The sequence below is a fragment of the Haemorhous mexicanus genome, chromosome 32 (assembly GCF_027477595.1).
Source record: "Haemorhous mexicanus isolate bHaeMex1 chromosome 32, bHaeMex1.pri, whole genome shotgun sequence".
Taxonomy (NCBI): Eukaryota; Metazoa; Chordata; class Aves; order Passeriformes; family Fringillidae; genus Haemorhous; species Haemorhous mexicanus.
Window position 1 is genome coordinate 2,071,793 of NC_082372.1, and position 18,808 is coordinate 2,090,600.

General features: G+C 53.8%; 1 protein-coding gene and 1 long non-coding RNA gene across 7 annotated transcripts; one reads left to right on the top strand and one right to left on the bottom strand.

The window, feature by feature from the left end:
- Nucleotides 1-9,856: 9,856 nt before the first annotated feature.
- On the bottom strand, nt 9,857-14,439 carry LOC132340617 (uncharacterized). Of its 6 annotated transcripts, none has more exons than XR_009489917.1 (4): nt 14,208-14,439; nt 12,239-12,548; nt 11,167-11,247; nt 9,857-10,423 (listed from the first exon to the last, which is right to left on the bottom strand). It is a non-coding gene; the product is annotated as an uncharacterized LOC132340617 (long non-coding RNA). The 6 variants fall into 6 exon arrangements; XR_009489916.1 differs by having other exon boundaries at nt 9,857-10,264; nt 12,239-12,393; nt 14,208-14,437; XR_009489919.1 differs by having other exon boundaries at nt 9,857-10,352; nt 12,239-12,393; nt 14,208-14,437.
- Nucleotides 14,440-14,449: 10 nt separating this feature from the next.
- LOC132340550 (uncharacterized) lies at nt 14,450-17,231 on the top strand. The gene is made up of 2 exons (XM_059871613.1): nt 14,450-14,601; nt 14,789-17,231. Exons 1-2 carry the CDS (start codon nt 14,587-14,589, stop codon nt 15,887-15,889), a joined length of 1,116 nt encoding a protein of 371 aa, XP_059727596.1. The 5' UTR covers nt 14,450-14,586; the 3' UTR covers nt 15,890-17,231.
- Nucleotides 17,232-18,808: the final 1,577 nt, after the last annotated feature.

The following is an 18,808-nucleotide window of genomic DNA, read 5'->3' on the forward strand; positions in this document are numbered from 1 at the left end:
CACTGTTATGAACCAGTACATAATGTACAGCCTGGGGATTAGGTATATGTTAAGTCTTTTGCAGAGAAGACTCTGGAACCACAGTGGGAGGGACCATTCCAAGCGCTCCTCTCCACCTTTACTGCAATCAAGACTAAGGAACAAAGCACCTAGATCCATCATTCCCAAGTGAAGAAGGCTCCTGAGGGACTTTAGAAAGTTATACCGGGTAACAACAAACTGAAATCAAAACTTTCTCAAGAAAATAGATAGAGTGTGAGTAAAATGATAAGCACAGTGTAATAATCCCCCAAAGAATAGAAAGGCTTGTAGTTGTAATAGATAATCAAGCAGGTGTAGCTCAAAGAGTTGTGGCATTTATGATTATTGCTCTAACCACAGCTAATACAGCACCACTTCCAGATCATGTGACTAGTATAGAAGTGCCAAGGGAAAGCCAATGATTTTAACTCCCTTAAGTCTCTGGGTCAAATGCTAAAAATTACAAATGCAACTGTGTAAGAAGGAAGAAATGTTTGGGGATGTAAATATGTGTTTGTCCAAGACAGATTTCATTAATCTCACCAAGAATCCTAAATACTGTGACAAATGCTTAACTAACTGCTCTGAGTTTAGACTTAGATACAGAGCAAAGTATTTATCACTTTGAAATGCATCCCATTAACCAGACAGCCTTGCCTGTGCATACAAGACAAGGTTGTATCTGCCTCAGAACAGCACGCCCCACTATAATAGTAGATGAGATCACTGTGAAGGAAACTCAATTTAACTTGTGCATTTGTAACTTTGTCAGAACCAAAGGATGTGCTTCTTCCTATCAGGCACCTGTCGTATCATACCAACGTATAAAGGTGAATTTAATCACTGTCCAAGAAATATTGCCTGTGCCTATAGGGATGAACTTAGCTTTGGTTACCCAATGGTTAAAACATTATGAATTAAAGAAGATTCTTAAAGAAGTTAAAAGAAAAAGAACTTTGATTACAATACACCATGCCACAGAGACTATATGGAAAGTATTTAAAGGATTGGAAAAGGCCCATCCCATCATTAGTGGGATGTATTTTTTGAGTAGTCCCCAACAGCAATCGGTTTGCTCAATACCTTAGTTCATCCAATTATTGTTTTACTTCTCTTAGTCAGTGTAAGTTTGATTTTGTCTATTATAGTACTTATTTAGAATTAGAGACTGTTGCAGCAAGTAGCAGCTTTAACTTCAATATTGAGAACATATGGTACAGTTCTAAGAAACACCTACCACATGAGTTGGCTAGATAAACAAGAATCTATATATTAGTAAAAGAATTTATAACCTTGAAAAAGAAGTAGGGAATGAATCCTGATTTTAAAAATTTAAGGTTTTAGCTGAGGGTTAGAACCAATTCATATTGAAGTCAGATAAACCAACAATTGGTTAATGATTATTAGATGCTTAAGCTAAAGCTAATTGTTATGTTATGAGCTCATTTGTAGAAGGAAGTGGAGCAAGTGAACCATTATGGGAACATATTGAAACCAGTAGAACAATGCCCAGCACCTGGACTCCATGTTAATCCATCACAAAGCAGGGGGCCTTGAATCCTGCCAGAGGGTCACAGAGACCTGATGAAGACCTTCTTGACTTCATCCCTGGGACCACTGACCCAATTCGAGACACCGACTGTCATGGTTTGGAATGGGAGGAAATTCAGGGAAGTGATGCAAAGCTTTTTGTGTAACTGACAGTCTGTTGAACGACTCAGAAGCTGGAGATGCCTCTGGGCAACACACATGTTAAAGATGAAAAAACCCGGGAGCTCTCTCCTTTCTAGTTGGTGGGAGGAAGGAAGAGATGCCTTGTTTTTGGAGCTGAAATCCTCTTGGAAGCTAGGGAGAAAGGACTCTTTTTCCTTATAACACAAGAAACTATGGGGAGATGAAAGTGTTCAAATTGATATCGAGCAAAAGTCTCCATGCTAGGATAAGCAGATGTTGAAATAGCTGTGATCCCATGAGAAGGCTGAACAGAGGAAGAGAGAAAAGCAGTCCTGTGCTTCCAGGAGAAGAAGAAGATCTCTGTTCCCAGGGATGAAGATGATTTTAGAAATAGATAATGAGAACTTTTGCCTTTGAACTGCTCATCATTAAACAATCCCCCATAAGTCAGCATGGCCCATCAAGGAGCAGTGGGAAGGCTTGCAGAAATGGGAAGGATTTCACAATAGCAGGGTTCCCCAGGCAGCTGCTATTCGTGACGAAATTGAGAACCACGAGAGAACTGGTTTCTATCCTCTTGTGGAGAAGTCTCCATAACCTTAACAAGAGGGACTTCTCTTCCTCAGTGAACTGAAGAAAGACTTTTTTGGAAGTGGTAAACTGACTGGAAGTCTTAGGTTTGGTTTCTTTACACTGCCAGTGGAAAAGAAAAGGTTGTGGGAGGAGGAGAAGTGTTCTGAAAGGTTTGTTTTGATTCTTACTACTGTTTTTTTCTTTTTAGTTACTTTTAATAACATTTTCTTTATACCCTTTTAAAGTTTTGAGCCTGCTTTGCCTTTCTCCTAATCCCATCTCACAGCAGGAAGTGAGTGTATTGGTCATTGGCCAGCACTGAATCTCCCACATTCTTTGGTGTGTTGGCCGGGAAAATCTCAAAATTGGGAAACCTGAAACTGGCAAACCAAAACCACTACACCCACCCAATTCAAGAGAAGAATTGCGCGTGCATGAAGGACTAATAACCTCATTTAAACACAAAGAGGGGATAGGAAGTACCGGGGTTGTGCATATGTATTATTTTGAGAAATAAATAGAAGGCAAAAATCCTTGTGTGGTGCAGTCACGCATTTCGGGGACGACTTCCCCCTGTGCTGCCCACTGGTGTAATAAACATACAACTTTCTAACTTTAACTAGTTAGAGAGTCTTTGTCCTTGATTTTCAGTTTTAAAGATTCAGTAACAATGCCTATAGACCCAAAATTGACTACATCTGGGACTGCACAAAAGATTATGGTATTAAAGAAACAAAAAAAAAACCGAATACCCCTAAGAAGAAGCAAAAATTTTTTCTGAAAAAAGAAGCAAATAATGGAGGATAAAAAAAGAGAAATGATAGAAAAGATAGAAAAACTGTTCAAGCCAAATAATTTGTAAAAAAGGGAAGAGGAGGGATTGATATAAATGCATATTATATTGTTTGTTTTTTGCAAATATTAAGATGAATGTTGTATGTACAATGTTAAAAAAAGTTTGCTTTTATTTCTGCTGTTAACGAAAACTTATACATAGTAGCTGATCTAGTTAGGAGTGAACTGTCTGTCTGGTCAGGATAACATCCAGTGAACATGGCATGAGCACCCTGCTGTTGATCTGCCAACTATCAGCATCTGCAGACTGAAGAAAGTGTGGACCAAGGCCCAGAGTGGAAGTGATCAAGAGAGGGAACCAAACCCACAGCCAAGAAACACACATGCTCTAAAAAGACAGACCAGGGAGGAACCATGCTAAGCATTTCCTGGAATATGTAAACTAGATGATGGATATGCATAAGGGTTTCTGAATATGCAACAGGCTGATGTAATAGAAATGGTATAAAAAGGGTGTTTCCCAAACTAGCAGGGGTGCTCTTGGCTGAGTGCCAAGGTGCACTGGCTGTAATCTTTGCTTTACTGTCTCTGTCTCCTATTGTCCTTTATTAAACTTTTACATATTAACAGGAAGGTTTTTCTCTTTTTTTTATCTAGTATGTTTCGCTATGGGGCTGCGCTCTTTGATGGCTTTTCTCACGATCTTTCCCCTCCTTCGCTGGCTCGAGGCTGCAATGAGTTCATCAATTTCATCTTCCTCGGAGCTCCTGGAGCAGGAGCTCTCTGATTCGGCTGACCCTGTTGTACCATATAATCTATTTTGCCCACCCCCGATCCTAGGAAGCCCCACGCAGGATTTGCTGCGTCTTTTAACCCGGGCTGCGCGTCCGCCTGCATCGGTGACGTCATCCCCCGAAGCGGCTCCCCGGGGTTCAGGGTTGCTATGGAAACGGGCAGACCTGAGAGCGGAGAGACCCCTGCCCCCATGGGAGGTTCCCTCTCCCCTCCCCTCTCCCGGTACAAGGCTCTGCCCCCGGCTGCTCCTCCCGGGGCGGTGCCGTGGGCTGTGCCCGCCATCCATCCCCTCCCCTCTCCCGGTACAAGGCTCTGCCCCCGGCTGCTCCTCCTGGGGCGGGGGCGGGGACGGCGGCATCCCTGCCTGCCCCGGCTCGCCTTTCTCCTCCTGCCCTGGCTGGGACCCCGTCTGAGCTGCGCCTCCCCCGCCCCCCGATCGTGGCGGCAGCGGCGGGGGGCGGTGGCGGCGGCGGGGACACACCTTGGCCCGGACCCGACCGACCCCACCCTCAGGACGGGAGCAACTCGATCTAAGCCTTCTCCCTCCTTTGTTTTACTTTCGCTGTCCAATATTGGCTCTTTTTTCCTTTTCTCCTCTTTTCCCTTTCAGACTAAGGTATGCTCTCCCTTTTCCTTTGCTGCCGAGCTCCGCTGACGTGCTGACACCCCAAAGAGCCTCGCATACTCCAGCTCACCTGAGCACCCTGAGCATTTATCCTCGCGTCTACGGGAAATCACACTTGATATTAATCTCTTATCCAAACTACCACACTCGGGCCTCGTCTGATTGTCCTCTAGTTCACACCGCGGCCAGATCTTTTCTGAGTCTAACAACTTTGCATTTGAAAAACAAGGCTCCTCCCCCCCCACCCCGAGGTTTCCCCCGTTTCTCAGCGCTAGTCTCAGGGGCCTGTCTCTTGGGATATTATCGCTACAGCACTCGCAGCAGAATATACACACCGATTTCTAACAGTTATGAGGATAAATTAAGAGAACCAAGGAGAGAGAGAAAGAGCAAGATTCCAATCGCGGCGCTCCGGAGTGGCGGTGCGGGAACGATCCCCTGCGCCACCGCTGCTGGCCCCACGCCAAGCCCAGCACCGCAATCCAGCCCCGCTCTCACAGCGCCCGCCCTCCCTGACACCGGGGCACACCGAGCACCGCACCCCTGCGCTCCAGAGCACAAAACACCCCTTCCCACCGCTCTCACCTGAGAAACACAGCACCCCTTCAGCCGCTGCCGCCTCTCTCGCTCCTCCCGAGCTTCTTGGCCTCCCACACCCTCTGCACCGCACCTGGGCCCCGCCAGTGCCGCGGGCTGGGGGGCAGCAGCTGCACCTTCCTCTGCCTCTGCTCCAGCCCTTGCCCAGGTGCCTCGGCTCCCTTCGTGCTCGCCACCAACTGATGGCTTCAGAAGGCTGACCTGGAGCAGAGGCCAGGCACAGTTACACCATAAAGCAGGCATTTGTTAAAAGGCCTCCACGGAGCCACCTTGGGCAGAACAAGAGCCCAGCCAGGGCTATGCCCAAGATGAACCAAAATGGCCACAAAATGGACGAGGTCACGAGGTCGGTCACTTTTATCAGTTCTGCTCCATTTGCATCTTGGAGTTAATTGTCCAATTATAGCTTTAGCTGATGAAGTCCCATCCTCCTTGTTTTTCTCTCCTTACTCCACATTGTTTATGCTCTTGGGCCTGAGGTTTGGATTATTTGTCCTTGGGTTCCCAGCTAGAGCAGGAATTGTTTTGTCTCCCTGCTCTGTGAACAGAGCTCAGCATCCCTTAATATGAAGCCCAGAGCCACAGAGTAAGGCAGCACAGAATCTGAAAAATAGAAAAGGCAAAACCTGAGGCATCAAATCCATGGGACACCCCCACACTCACCAGACCCCCCCCCCCCATGGCACTCCCCAGGCCCCCCCCATTGATTGAAGCCCCCCAAAACTCCCCCTGGCCTTCCCCCCTCAGCTCCCTGAGCCCCCAGCCCGTGTTCTCACCTGGGAAACCCAGAATCTTTGGGAATTCTCAACTGGGAAGCCCCAAATCCCTGGAAACCTCACCTGGGACCCTCCAAATCTCACCTGGGATGCCCAAAACCTCACCTGGGACCCCCAAAACCTCACCTGGGACCCCCAAAACCTCACCTGGGACCTCCAAACCTCACCTGGGACCCCCAAAATCTCCTGAGGACCCCCCTAAACCTCACCGAGCTCCAAACCCCACCTGGGACCCCCAAAACCCTTCCAGGATCCCCCCAAAACCCCCAAGAATCCCCCAAACTTCATCTGGGACTCCCCCAAACTCCCCAGCAGCCCCCAAACTCCACCAGAACCCCCCCAAAAACCCCAAACACTGGGGACAGTGGGACAGAACTGGTGGCACTGGCTTGGTGGCACTGGAATGATGACACAGGGGTGGTGGCACTGGGACAGGCCCAGGGACCCTGGGGTGGTGACAGTGGGATAGAACTGGTGGCATTGGGATGGAACTGGTGACACTGGGGTGGTGACACTGGGGCAACCCTGGTGGCACTGGGCTGGTGGCATTGGGATGGAACTGGTGGCACTGGGACAGGGACACTGGAACAGGACTGGGGACACTGGGAGGGGAGACTGGGATGGGGACGTCAGGAAGGGACTGGGAGCACTGGGCTAGTGGCACTGGGGTGGAACTGGTCACACTGGGGCACAACTGGTGACACTGGAATGGGGACACTGGAATGGAACTGGAGACATTGGGATGGTGGCATTGGGATGGGACTGGGGACACTGGGCTGGAACTGGTGGCACTGGGCTGGTGACATTGGTTTTGGGGACAATGGCGTAGTGGCAATGGGCTGGCACTGGGAGCACTGGGCTGGGTGGCACTGGGAACGCTGGGCTGGAACTGGGTTGGTGACATTGGGCTGGTGGCACTCGGGTGGTGGCAGTGGGACAGAACTGGTGGCATTGGGCTGGTGACACTGGAATGGAGCTGGGGACACCAGGTTGGTGGCACTGGAATGATGACTGGGTTGGTGGCACTGGGACAGTGGCAGGGACACCGGGGTGGTGACAGTGGGACAGAACTGGTGGCACCGGGATTGAACTGGGGACACTGGGGTGGTGACAGTGGGACAGAACTGGGGACACTGGACTGGTGACACTGAACTGGTGGCACTGGGATGGAACTGGGAACACCGGGACAGGACTGGTGGCAGCGGGACAGGGACACTGGCATTGAACTGGTGCCACTGGGACAGAGCTGGTGCCACTGGACGGGTGGCACTGCCGTGTCCCTGGTGCCACCTGTGCGGTGTCCCCGTGTCCCCTCAGTGTCCCTGGGGGTGGCCAAGGACGGTCACCTGCTGTTGGCCCTGCCCGCGGTGGCCATGTCCTGCCAGGTGGCCCGGCGGGAGAGGGGACATCGCGGTGTCACCTGGCCACCAGCGGGCCACCAGCGGGCCACCAGCGGGCGTGGCCCTGCGGGGGGTGGGGCCTGGGGATGACGTCATCTCGCCCGCCCCTTCAGCGCGCGTTTTAAAAGGGGCGGTGACAGCGGCTGGGACAGGGGCTCGGGACAGGGACTGGTGTCACCGGAGTGTCCCCAGAGTGTCCCCAGAGTGTCCCCAGCTGCCATGGAGCCCCGCGAGTGAGACAATCCCAGCACGGTGGGGCAGGAGGGGACTGGAGGGACATGGAGGGTGGTGGAAGGGGACACGGACGGTGGCAGGAGGGGACAGAGGGTCACAGAGGGATCAGGAGGGAGTAGAAGGAAGGGGGGAGGTGACAGAGGGGTGGCAGTGTAGGGGACAATGGGGTGGGGGAGGGGGTGGCAGAGGGAACGAGGGGGTGGCAAAGGGAACAGAGGGGACAGCAGAGCCCTGCAGGGAGGAGCAAAGGGGACCCAGGGAGGGCACAGGGGCCACCGCAGGAGGCCACAAGTGCCACCAGGTCCCTGACACCTCCCCAGCTGTCCCCTCCCCAGCTGCTGGAGTGGCAGGTCACCGTGGTGGCCACCCTGGGCCAGCTGGTGGCCAGCACAGCCAGCCCTGGGGCCGTGGTGCTGGCCGTGTCCCCAGGGCTCCTGCACCTGGCCCTGGAGCTTCTCATCCGTGACCTCCGTGACACCCTGGACCAGGTCAGTGTCACCGGTGGTGCTGCTGTGTCACCTCGCTGGGCCGGGCCCTGGCCATCTATGAGAGCACCCAGGGGTCACCTGGCGCCAGGTGACAAGCGTGGCCAGCGACTGGTGGGGCTCGGTGGCCGCGCTGGTGCACGGCTGGTTCCGGCTGGTGGCGGAGGCCAGCGAGCTCTGGGACGCCTGCAGGGACGTGGCCAGCGGCCAGGCCACCAAAGGAGGCCACCAAAGAGGCCGTGGAAGGGGACCTGGGAGCCATAGTAAAGGCCATGGGAAAGGACATGGAAGGGGACATGGAAAGGGACATGGAAGGGGACATAGACAGGGACATAGAAGAAGGCACAGAAGGAGACACAGGAGAAGCCGTGGTGGCCCCCTGGCAGATTGTCACCACCAAGGTGAGACAGCGGGCGGAGGCGGCCCTGGGGCTGCTGGAGCGCTTGGTGGCCGCATGTGACGAAGCCACTGCGCTCCCCCGGGAGCTGCAGCACAGGGTTGGGGACATCGAGGCCACCCTTAAGGGGATAAATGAGGCCTCCCCTGATGTCCTCAAGGACTTGGTGGCCAAGGTGGCCGTGGCCGAGCGGCTGTGGGAGGCCAACGCCCGCCTGGCCATGCGTCACCTGGCGGGGACATTTCAGGACATCAGCAGCACCTTCCGGAGTTGTGGCCGTGCTGGCCTCGCACACCGCGCGCTGGCCGAGAGGTGACAAAGAGCCATCGAGGACATCCCGGGGCTGCTGCGGGGACAGTGATGTCACCGCTGTGACGTCATTGGGGCAGTGACGTCACTGGGGACAATGACACTCAGGAATGCGTTTTTAGCCAAACTTTTTTATCCCTCGTTAAACTTTCACAAATCTCGAGGAGAGAACTTTGTTCTTCACACCGAGCTGCGATTTGGGGGGGCTGGGAGGGGTCCCCGGGCAGGCCCCGCTGCTGAGCGATGACCCTGCCCCGGGGGGCGCCGGGACCCCCAAAAACTGCACCTGCACCCCCTCCAGTGCTCCCCCTCGAGCACTGACCCCCCCCTCACCGGGCACAGGGACCCCCCAAAAACTGCACCTGCACCCCCTCCCGACCCCCCCCTCGAGCCCTGACCCCCCCTCACCGGGCACAGGGACCCCCCAAAAACTGCACCTGCACCCCCTCCCGACCCCCCCCTCGAGCCCTGACCCCCCCCCCCCTCACCGAGCACCGGGACCCCCCGCACACCCGGACCGGGACTAGGTCCCCCTCGGGTACCGAACCCCCCCCAGCACCGGGCCCGGACCCCCCTGTGCCCCCCAGGGCTCGGGACACTCACACATCCCCCCCTCCCCCCCTCCTGGCCCCACCCCCACCCCGGTCCCGGGGCTGTTCCGGGGGGGGTCAAAGGGGGGGGGAGCAGAACCCCCGTGCGGGGGCAGCCCAGGTGTCCCCAGGTGAGCTTTGGGGGGGTCCCAGGTGAGGTTTGGGGTGTCCTGAGGAGATTTTGGGGGTCTCAGGTGAGAATTCCCAAAGATTTGGGGTTTCCCAGGTGTCCCAGGTGAGGTTTGGGAGGTCCTGAGGAGATTTTGGGGGTCTCAGGTGAGAATTCCCAAAGATTTGGGGTTTCCCAGGTGAGGACGGCTCAGGGGGGCCGAGGGAGGAGGGGCTGGGGGGGGTTTTGGGGGCGTCCCATGGGTGGGGGAGGGGCGGTGAGGGGGTGTTCCCGGGGAATTTGGGGGGGAGGAGGGGGCAGGATGACCCTCTAGGTGTTGACCACGCCCCCTTTTTAAGCCCCGCCCCGCGTTTCTAACACGGTTCCTTGCCGCGGGACATGCCCAGCAGTTGCCCCTCCTCTTCAGGCCCCACCCCCGCCCAAAGTCCCGCCCCCAATGGAGCCTTGACCACGCCCCCGGTTGGATTTTTATCGATGGAAACCAAAAATCACCACAAATCGACCCAAAAATAGAAACCCGGGGGAGATGGGGGGCATGGCCACACCTGTGACATCATGGGGAGGGTCCAGGTGGGATTTTGGGGGTCTCAGGTGGATTTGGGGGGTCCCAGGTGGTTTTTTGGGGGCATCGAGGTGTTCCTGAGTGGGTCCAGGTGAGTTTGGGTGGGTCCAGGTGTCCTTGAGACAGATTCATGTGTCCCAGAGGCATTTCCAGGTGTTTTTGGGGTGTCCCAGGTACTCTTTAGGGGGATCCAGGTGTGCTCAGGAGGCCTCCAGGTGTTCCTGGGACGGTTTCAGGTGTCCTGGGGGCAGTTCCAGGTGTTCCTCTCTGGGTCCAGGTGTCTTTGGGGGATCCAGGTGTCCTGGGAGGGATCCTAGTGTCTCTGGGCAGGGTGCAGGTGCCCAGGTGTGCTGGGAACTGGTGATCCAGGTGTGCAGGAACCTGAACATCTGGGCAGGCTGGAACTCATGTGTGAGGGATCCAGGTGTGAGGGATCCAGGTGCCCAGGTGTGGGTGGGACCTGGTTATCCAGGTGTGTTATGTCACCTGGCTAGAACATTACCCACCCAGCCAGGAATGATGTCACCAGCTCACCTTGCCATGACATCACCTGCCCACACCCCCCCTCCTGCCCAGGTGTGACATGACCCCCGCCAGGTGTGACATCATCCAGGTTTGTGACCTCCAGGCTCACCTGGGTGTGACGTCACCGTCATACCCAGCTGTCCCCTCCCTCCTCATCTGTCCATACCCCCAGTATGATGTCATCAACTCCACCAGGTGTGATGTCACCCTACCAGATGTGATGTCATCCACCCTCCCCAGGTGTGATGTCACCTACCCCACCAGGTGTGATGTTACTAACTGCACCAGCTGTGATGTCACTCCCCAAGGTGTGAAGTCACCACCCCTCCCTGGGTTTGTCAGTCCCCAGATGGGCTGATGTCACACCTGTGACATCACCCTGAGTCCCCCTCGTGTCCCTGTCCTCCCACAGGTGGCTCTGTGTCTCATGAAGCTGTCCCTGCACCTGCCCAGGTGTGACAGGTGTCACTCAGGTGTGACATTACCTGTCCAGGTGTGACAGGTGTCACTCCCTACCTGTGCCCTGTCCCATGCCCCGTGTCCCTGTCCCCTCACAGGTGTGTGAGGTCCCTGTGCCTCACAGACCTGTCCCTGCACATGCCCAGGTGTGGCAGGTGTCACTCAGGTGTCACAGGTGTGTCTAAAGGTTGGAGATGGGGGGGTGTGTTCTATTCCTACCTGACGGGGCAGTTATCTGCTGTTCATGGGGCAGTTTTCTTTCTCTCTTCCACAGCCAATCCTCCCTCCAGGACACATCTTCTGTGAATGAGCCATTAATTATTAATTACCTTCTGTTCATGGGCCATCGAGGGTCACTCATGGCTGATAAAAACTCCATCATCCCATCGGGGGATGCTCCGCCCAGGGGGAGGAGCCAAGCACTCCTACCTGGAGAGAGTCAGATTTGGAACCCAGAGAGCCTTTCCCTCTGCCTTCCCAGAGGAGCAGCTTTCTCCTTCTTTTGGTTTTTGACTTCATTTTTATTTTTTTTTTATTTTTGACTTTATTTTTGTTATTTTTATTTCTTACTTTATTTTTACTTTTGTATTTCTTATTTTTGTTTTTATTTGATTTTGATTTTATTTAGTTTTTATTTCTTTTTTTTGTTTTGGAGTTTTACTTTTGATTTTATTTTTATTCTTCATTTTATTTATGTTTTTATTTCTAATTTGAGATTATTTATTACTTTATTACTTTATTTTATTTTTGATTTTTGATTTTATTTTTATTCTTCAATTTATTTTTATTTATATTCTTCTATTTATTACTTTGTTTTATTATTTTTATCTTATTTTAATCTTATTTTAATTTTTATTTCTCTTTTAATTTTTTTATTTTATTTTATTTTTAATTTTATTTTTAATTTTATTTTTATACTTCATTTTATTTACATCTTATTTTTATTTCTATCTTTTTATTATTTATTATTTTATCTTATTTTTATTTCTGATTTTATTTTTATCCTTATTGTTATTTTTATTCTTATTTTTATTTCTATAGTTATTTTAACTATTTTACTTTATTTTATTTTATTTTAATTTATTTTAATTCATTTTAATTTAATTTTCCTTCCCAAATAAAGAACTGTCGCAGCGAGGGAGGCTCGGGGATCTCAATAGGAGAATTCAGCAAGCTTCGTTTATTGATTAGAGCATCAGACATTTAAGCACAACACATAATAAGCTCATGAATATTCTGTAAGCTAAGCAATCTCCTGGTTATTCTTACTTCCTCATTCTTTACAACTTACATCTCTCTTTTCTCAGGCTCTGCTCTCGGCTACAGCACCTTGGTATCATAACACAGCCATGCTCAAGGCCACGGCGTCTTCACAGTGCGGGGCCTCAGATTAGCTGGGTCTGGTCCTTTTCCAGTTCTCAGCGATCCAGAGCACGCCGACGTGACCTTTGTCATGGAACCAGTCCCCAGCAAAGAACTGTTAGTCCTGTTCCCATATCTTTGCCTGAGAGCCTTTTCATTTCAAATTTACAACAATGCAGAGGGAGACAGTTCACATTTTCCATTTCAGGGGTCTCCTGCCTTCCTCAGCACACACCTGTCTGTTCAAACCAAAACAATCCAAAATACCCCAAAATTCCATCCAAATACCATAACAGACCCTGAAATTACCCCAAATCACCCCAAAAGTTGCACCAAAATACCCTGAAATCCCATCAGGGACCCTAAAATTACCTCAAAATACCCCAAAATCCTGTCAGGGACCCCAAAATTACCCCAAATCACCCCAAAAATTGCACCAAAATACCCTGAAATCCCATCAGGGACCCTAAAATTACCTCAAAATACCCCAAAATTCCATCAGGGACCCCGAAATTACCCCAAATCAATCCCAAAGTCCTGTCAGGGACCCCAAAATTACCCCAAATCACCCCAAAAATTGCACCAAAATATCCCAAAGTCCCGTCAGGGACCCCGAAATTGCCCCCAAATCCCTTAAATTCCACAAAATTACTCCAAAATCCAGTCGCAGGATCCCTGAAATCCTATCAGGGACCCTGAAATTCCACCAAAATCCCCCCAGATTACCCCCAATCCCCCAAAATATGATCAAGAACCCCCCAAATCCCATTAGGGACACCCAAAATTCCATCGGGGACCCCAAAATTACCCCAAATACCCCAAAATGTCATCAAAATCCAATCAGGGACCCCCAAAATCTGGTCAGGGACCCCAAAATTACCCAAAAAGACCTTGAAATCCCATCAGGAATCTTCAAAATAAGCTCAGTGACCACAAAATGACCCCAAATCACCCCAAAACTGATCAGGGACCCCCAAAGTCCCCCAAAATCAGCCCAGCCCCCCCAAAATTCAGTAATGAACCCCCAAATCCTGTCACGGACCCCCTAAAATCCCCCCCAAGTCCCTCAGGACCCCCAAATTCCTTCAGGACCCCATCAAATTTCCCCCCAAATCTCCTCAGGACCCCAATTCTCCCTCAGGACCCCCCAAAATCCCTCTCAAGCCACCCCACAATCCTGTCCGGATCCCCAAACCCCCTCAGGAGCCCCAATTCTCCCTCACAGCCACCCAAAATCCACCCCAAGCCCCTCAAGGCCCCTTCCCCAAATCCCCTCAGAACCCTCAATTCTCCCTCAGAACCCCCAAAATCCACCTCAAACCCCTTCAGGACCCCCAAGTCTCCCTGAGGAGCCCCCAGTCCCCCTCAGGACCCCTCACATCCCCTCAGCGCCCTCATACCCCCTCTCACATCCCCTCATGACCCCCAAATCCCCTCACAACCGCCCAAAACTCCCACAGGATCCCCCAAAATCACCCGCAAATCCCTTCAAGACGCCCTCAGATCCCCCCGATTCTCTCTCAGAACCCCCAATTCTCCCTCACCAACTCCAAACCCCCTCACATCACCTCAGCGCCCCCAGTTCTCCCTCAGATACCCCAATCCCCCTCAGGACCCTCTAAATCCCCTGAGGACCCCCCAAATCCCCTCAGGATCCCCCAAGCCCTCTCACGCCGCCTCAGGACCCCCCAAACCCCCTCAGGACTCTCCACATCCCTTCAGAACCCACCAAACCTCCTCAGGAACCCCCATTCTCCCTCAGCACCCTCAGTTCGCCTTCAAGACCTCCAATTCTCCCTCAGGACCCCCCAAATCCCCTCAGGACCCCCCAAACCCCCTCCTAGCCGCCCCCACCCCTCTTCACGCCTGATGTCTCGCGAGAGAAGCAGCGCCGCCACCTTGGTTGAGGGCAGTTCCGCCCGCTCCTCATAAATCCAGCCGGGAACGGCGGAATTAATCCACCTGGAAATGGCGAGATGGAGCCTGAATCCCCTGGGATGGAGCCTAAACACCCTGGGATGGAGCCTAAATTGCCTGGGATTCAGCCTAAAAAGCTCCCAAATCCAGTCTGGTGTTTCCCATGGATTAGGGCGGTACAGGTGAGGGGCGGTTCGGGGGCGTCACATCGCTCCGCCCCTTTCCGGCGCCTCCCGGTCCCGCTCGGGCATTTCCGCGCGCCGCTGCCGGAGCCGGTTCTGGGCTGGGACCGGCGCCTGTCCCGGGACTCGTTCGCCACCGGAGCGTCCCCAGAGCGTTCCCGCCGGGTCCCCAGTGAGCATGGCGTTCCGCCAGGTGAGACGGGGGGGCGGGAGGAAGGGGGGGGGGACAGAGGGGACGTGGCGGGGAGAGGAGACGGGGGATGGTGAAAGGGGGTAGTGGGGGACAGGGGGAACACGGGGCTGGGGGTGGCATAGGGGACAGCGGAGTAGGGCAGGGGGTGGTAGACACGTCCCTGACACCTCCCGTGTCTCCTCCCCAGCTTCTGGAGGCTCTGGTGACCGTGGTGGCCACCCTGGGCGAGGTGGCGGCCACCGTGACCGGGTCACACAGGGGCGTGCGGCGGCGCGTGTCCCCAAAGTTCCTGCCCGCGGCCCTGAGGAGATTCACCCAGAGCCTCCGTGAGACCCTGGACCACGGCGATGTCACCTCCCTGGGTCACCGTGGTGTCCTCTCCCTGGGCCGGGCTCTGGCCGCCCTCGGGGCCACCCCTGGGACCACCCGGGACGATGTGAGAGCCGCGGCCAGGGCCTGGCGGGAGTTGGTGGCCGCACTCGGGAAGCGCTGGGAGCAGCTGAAAGAGGAGGCCGCCGAGCTGTGCAACACCTGCTGGGACGCGGCCCCCTCCCGGGCCAGGGACCTGTGGTTCGAGGCTACCTTCTGTAAAACGGTTTGGGACAACCTGGAGGCCACAGCCTGGTGGCCCCCGGTGACCCTGTGCAATGACGAGGGGGCCTCGGCAGGGGCCGTGCATGATGCCCAGGTGGCAGCGGCCAGCAGCGAGGAGGAGGCGGCCACCAGTGAGGAAGAGGAAGCTACCAGCGAGACCATGGACGAGGCTGTGGTGGCCACCATTGAGGAAGAGGAAGCTACCAGCGAGACCATGGACGAGGCTGTGGTGGCCACCATTGAGGAAGAGGAAGCTACCAGCGAGACCATGGACGAGGCTGTGGTGGCCACGAGCCAGGCGAGGGCAGCTACCAGGACGGTACATTGGGCAGTGGTGGCCTTGGGGCCACTGAAGCGCTTGGTGGACGTGTTTGGCAAAGCCGTCGAGTTCACCTGGGTCATGCATTACCAGCTCGAGGAGATCGAGGACGCCCTGCAGTGGACAGAGGAGTTGTTCCCTGATGTCCTTGAGGACTTGGTGGCCGAGGCGGCCAAGTTTGAGCGGCTGTGGGATGCCAGCGCTCACCTGGCCTCGCATCACCTGCTGCCCACACTGTGGGATATCCATGCCCTCCTCTTGAGTCCCTATGGTGGCCCTGGTGGCCCCAGTGGCCCGGGTGGCCCTGGTAGCCGCGCAGTGGACGAACGGTGCCAAAAAGCCATTGAGGACATCCCGAAGCTGCTGCAGGGATAGTGATGTCACTGCTGTGTTGTCATCAGTGCAGTGATGTCACTGGAGAGACTTGTGGACACTTGAGTGCCACCAGCTCCTTGAGTGCCACCAGTGCCTCGTGTCCCCAAGAGCCCCTCAAGTGCCACCAGTGCCTTGTGTCACCAAGAACCCCTCAAGTGCCACCAGCTCCCTGAGTGCCACCAGCTCCTTATGTTACCAAGAGCCCCCCGAGTGTCACCAGGACTGGCCCAGCCCCCGTGTGCTGGGTCCCTGGTGTCACCGGGGTCTCTTTCTGTGTCTCATGCTGCCCTCGGACACCCACCGGGACCCCACTGAGCACCGGGACCCCCCTCAGGACCCCCCCTCAGGACCCTGGAGTTTCCCCTCCTCATGCACCGGCACCACCGGACCCCCAGAGGAGCTGGGACCACTGGAGATCTCCCCAGATCACGGAGCACCAGGACCCCCCTCGTGCACCAGCACCAGGACTGGACCCTCCTCGAGCACCGTGACCCCCCTGTGCATTGACCCCCCCTCACTGAGCACCGGGACTGGACTGGAGCCCCCCTCGAACCCTGGGACCTTCCCCTGGGCACCGGGACCCCCCTGGGCCGCACCACCCCCGAGCACCAGCACAGGGACCGGACCCCCTCTCGTGTACCAACCCCCCAAGCACAGGGACCGGACCCCCCTTTGTGTCCCCCACCCATCACGGGGGTTCTGACCCCTCCCCTTTGACCCCCCTGGAGCCACGGGACCCCTGGGAACAGCACCTGGACTGGGGGGGGAGCCCTGGAGAGCTACTGGGGGGGCTCTGAGCACTGGGGGGACACAGGGGGGTCCCCAGCACTGGGGGGTCCCTTGGGGCTTGGTCCTGTTCCCCCCCGGGACCCGCCTGTGAAAAACAGGGGTCAGAATTGAAATTTTTATAAAAGTTTGTTAAGGGATAAAATCCTGGTGCTAATTGCCAAAAGGTCCCTGTTAATTAAGCCATGTTCTTTACGTCCTGTTACATCATGGAGGTTCATGCATATTCATGAGGGCTTATGCATATTCATAATATATTATTGATCTAAATATATATATATATATGAGTAATAAAATACAAATGTAATATATATTTTATAAAAATATTTTACAATAATATATTTTATACCAACAGAATTTATATTTATATATATTTATATATTAATTTATATTATCTAAAATTAATATTTTTATATATAAATATACAAATATTTTTCTATGTTCTGTATGAATTATTTTCAAACATTTCTGTGAGTTCAGATGTTCTTTTGTTTGGTTTTAACCCTTGACTTGCCTCCACGCCATCTTTGCATTAAACCAATTTATTTTATTTCTCCTTGCGGTTCCATCGTGTCGTGTTTTCACTCTCTGGTGACGGGAGAAGAATTCATAAATTCTTCTTTTTTTCACTTTTTTGGCACTGGGATGGAACAGGTGACACTGGGACATGACTGGGAACACTGGGACAGGGACACTTGGACAGGATGGGTGACACTGGGATGGGACTGGGTTGGTGACATTGGGCTGGTGGCACTGGGATGGTGGCGCTGGGACAGAACTGGGAACACTGAGATAGTGACAGTGGGATAGAACTGGGGACACTGGGACACAACTGAGACCACTGGGACAGTGGGACAGGATTGGCGACACTGGGATGGCACTGGGCTGGTGACATTGGGCTGGTGGCACTGGGCTGCTGACAGTGGGACAGAACTGGAGACACTGGGGTGGTGACACTGGGCTGGAACTGGTGGCACTGGGAACACTGGGATGGGGACACTGGGCTGGCACTGGCTTGCTGATGTCAGCATTAATTAATTAATTAATCCCCCAAGCTCCAATTGTTTGCGAAGGCAAATCTCTTTTTGCATCCATCACTCAGGAGAACCCTTCCCATTGTTCCTTTGATCTCTCATGTAAAATAAAATGAAGCCACGGGGACTAGCTTCTTAGCTGGATAGCTGGTCCCCCGTAGGGTAAGTGCCCCAGACAAGCAGTCTCAAGGCCGGATACCTCAGCCCTATGGAGGCTGGGTGCCCTAGGCCAGACTGTGGCACAGCCGTGACCCCTAGCAAGCTTAGTGATTGTCAGCTCTTAGTGAAAATCAGCTCTTTTATGATTTCAGCTCTTAGCTTGCTCGTAGGGGCTGTGGCTAGCTGTGGCTTCTGGAAGGCAGAGGAAAGAGAGAGGAGAAGGCGGCCAAGTGTTCCACGATGGTTTATTCTGAGGGTCTCACGAAGGGTCTTGAAGCTGCTCTTCTAAGGAAAATGGGCCAAGACAGCCTCTTTTATAGGGTTAGGGAGGATTGAAAACTGACCAATTGTAAGGGTTAGGGAAACTAGCCTATGGGGTCACAGAGAGATGAGCAGGCCTGGAGGACCAGAGTGAGGACTGCTGGTTCAATTCCTATGACTCAGCAATTACCTATCTCTAAACATCCCTCCACGGAGCCGTAACCGGCCCTGCGCCTGCTACACTCTCAGAGCCGGTTCGATCTCCCCGCAGAGCCAGAGCCGATGTCCAAGGAATGGCACCTGCCGGAGAGGGGCGGGGTGAAGTGACATCACAATCCCAGGCCCCGCCCCCCATATGGCCATGGCCCGCTGGTGGCCCGCTGGTGGCCAGGTGTCCCCTCCCCGCGCTGGTCCACCTGGCAGGACAAGGCCACTGCGGGCAGGGCCAGCAGCAGGTGACCATCCTCAGCCACCCCTGGGGACACTGCAGGGACACGGGGACACCGCACAGGTGGCACCAGGGACATGGCAGTGCCACCAGCCCAGTGCCACCAGTTCAATCCCAGTGTCACCAGTTCAATGCCAGTGTCCCTGTGCCGCTGACACCAGTCCTCTCCCGGTGTCCCCACTTCAATCCCAGTGCCACCAGCCCATTGTCCCCAGTTTTCCATCCCACCCA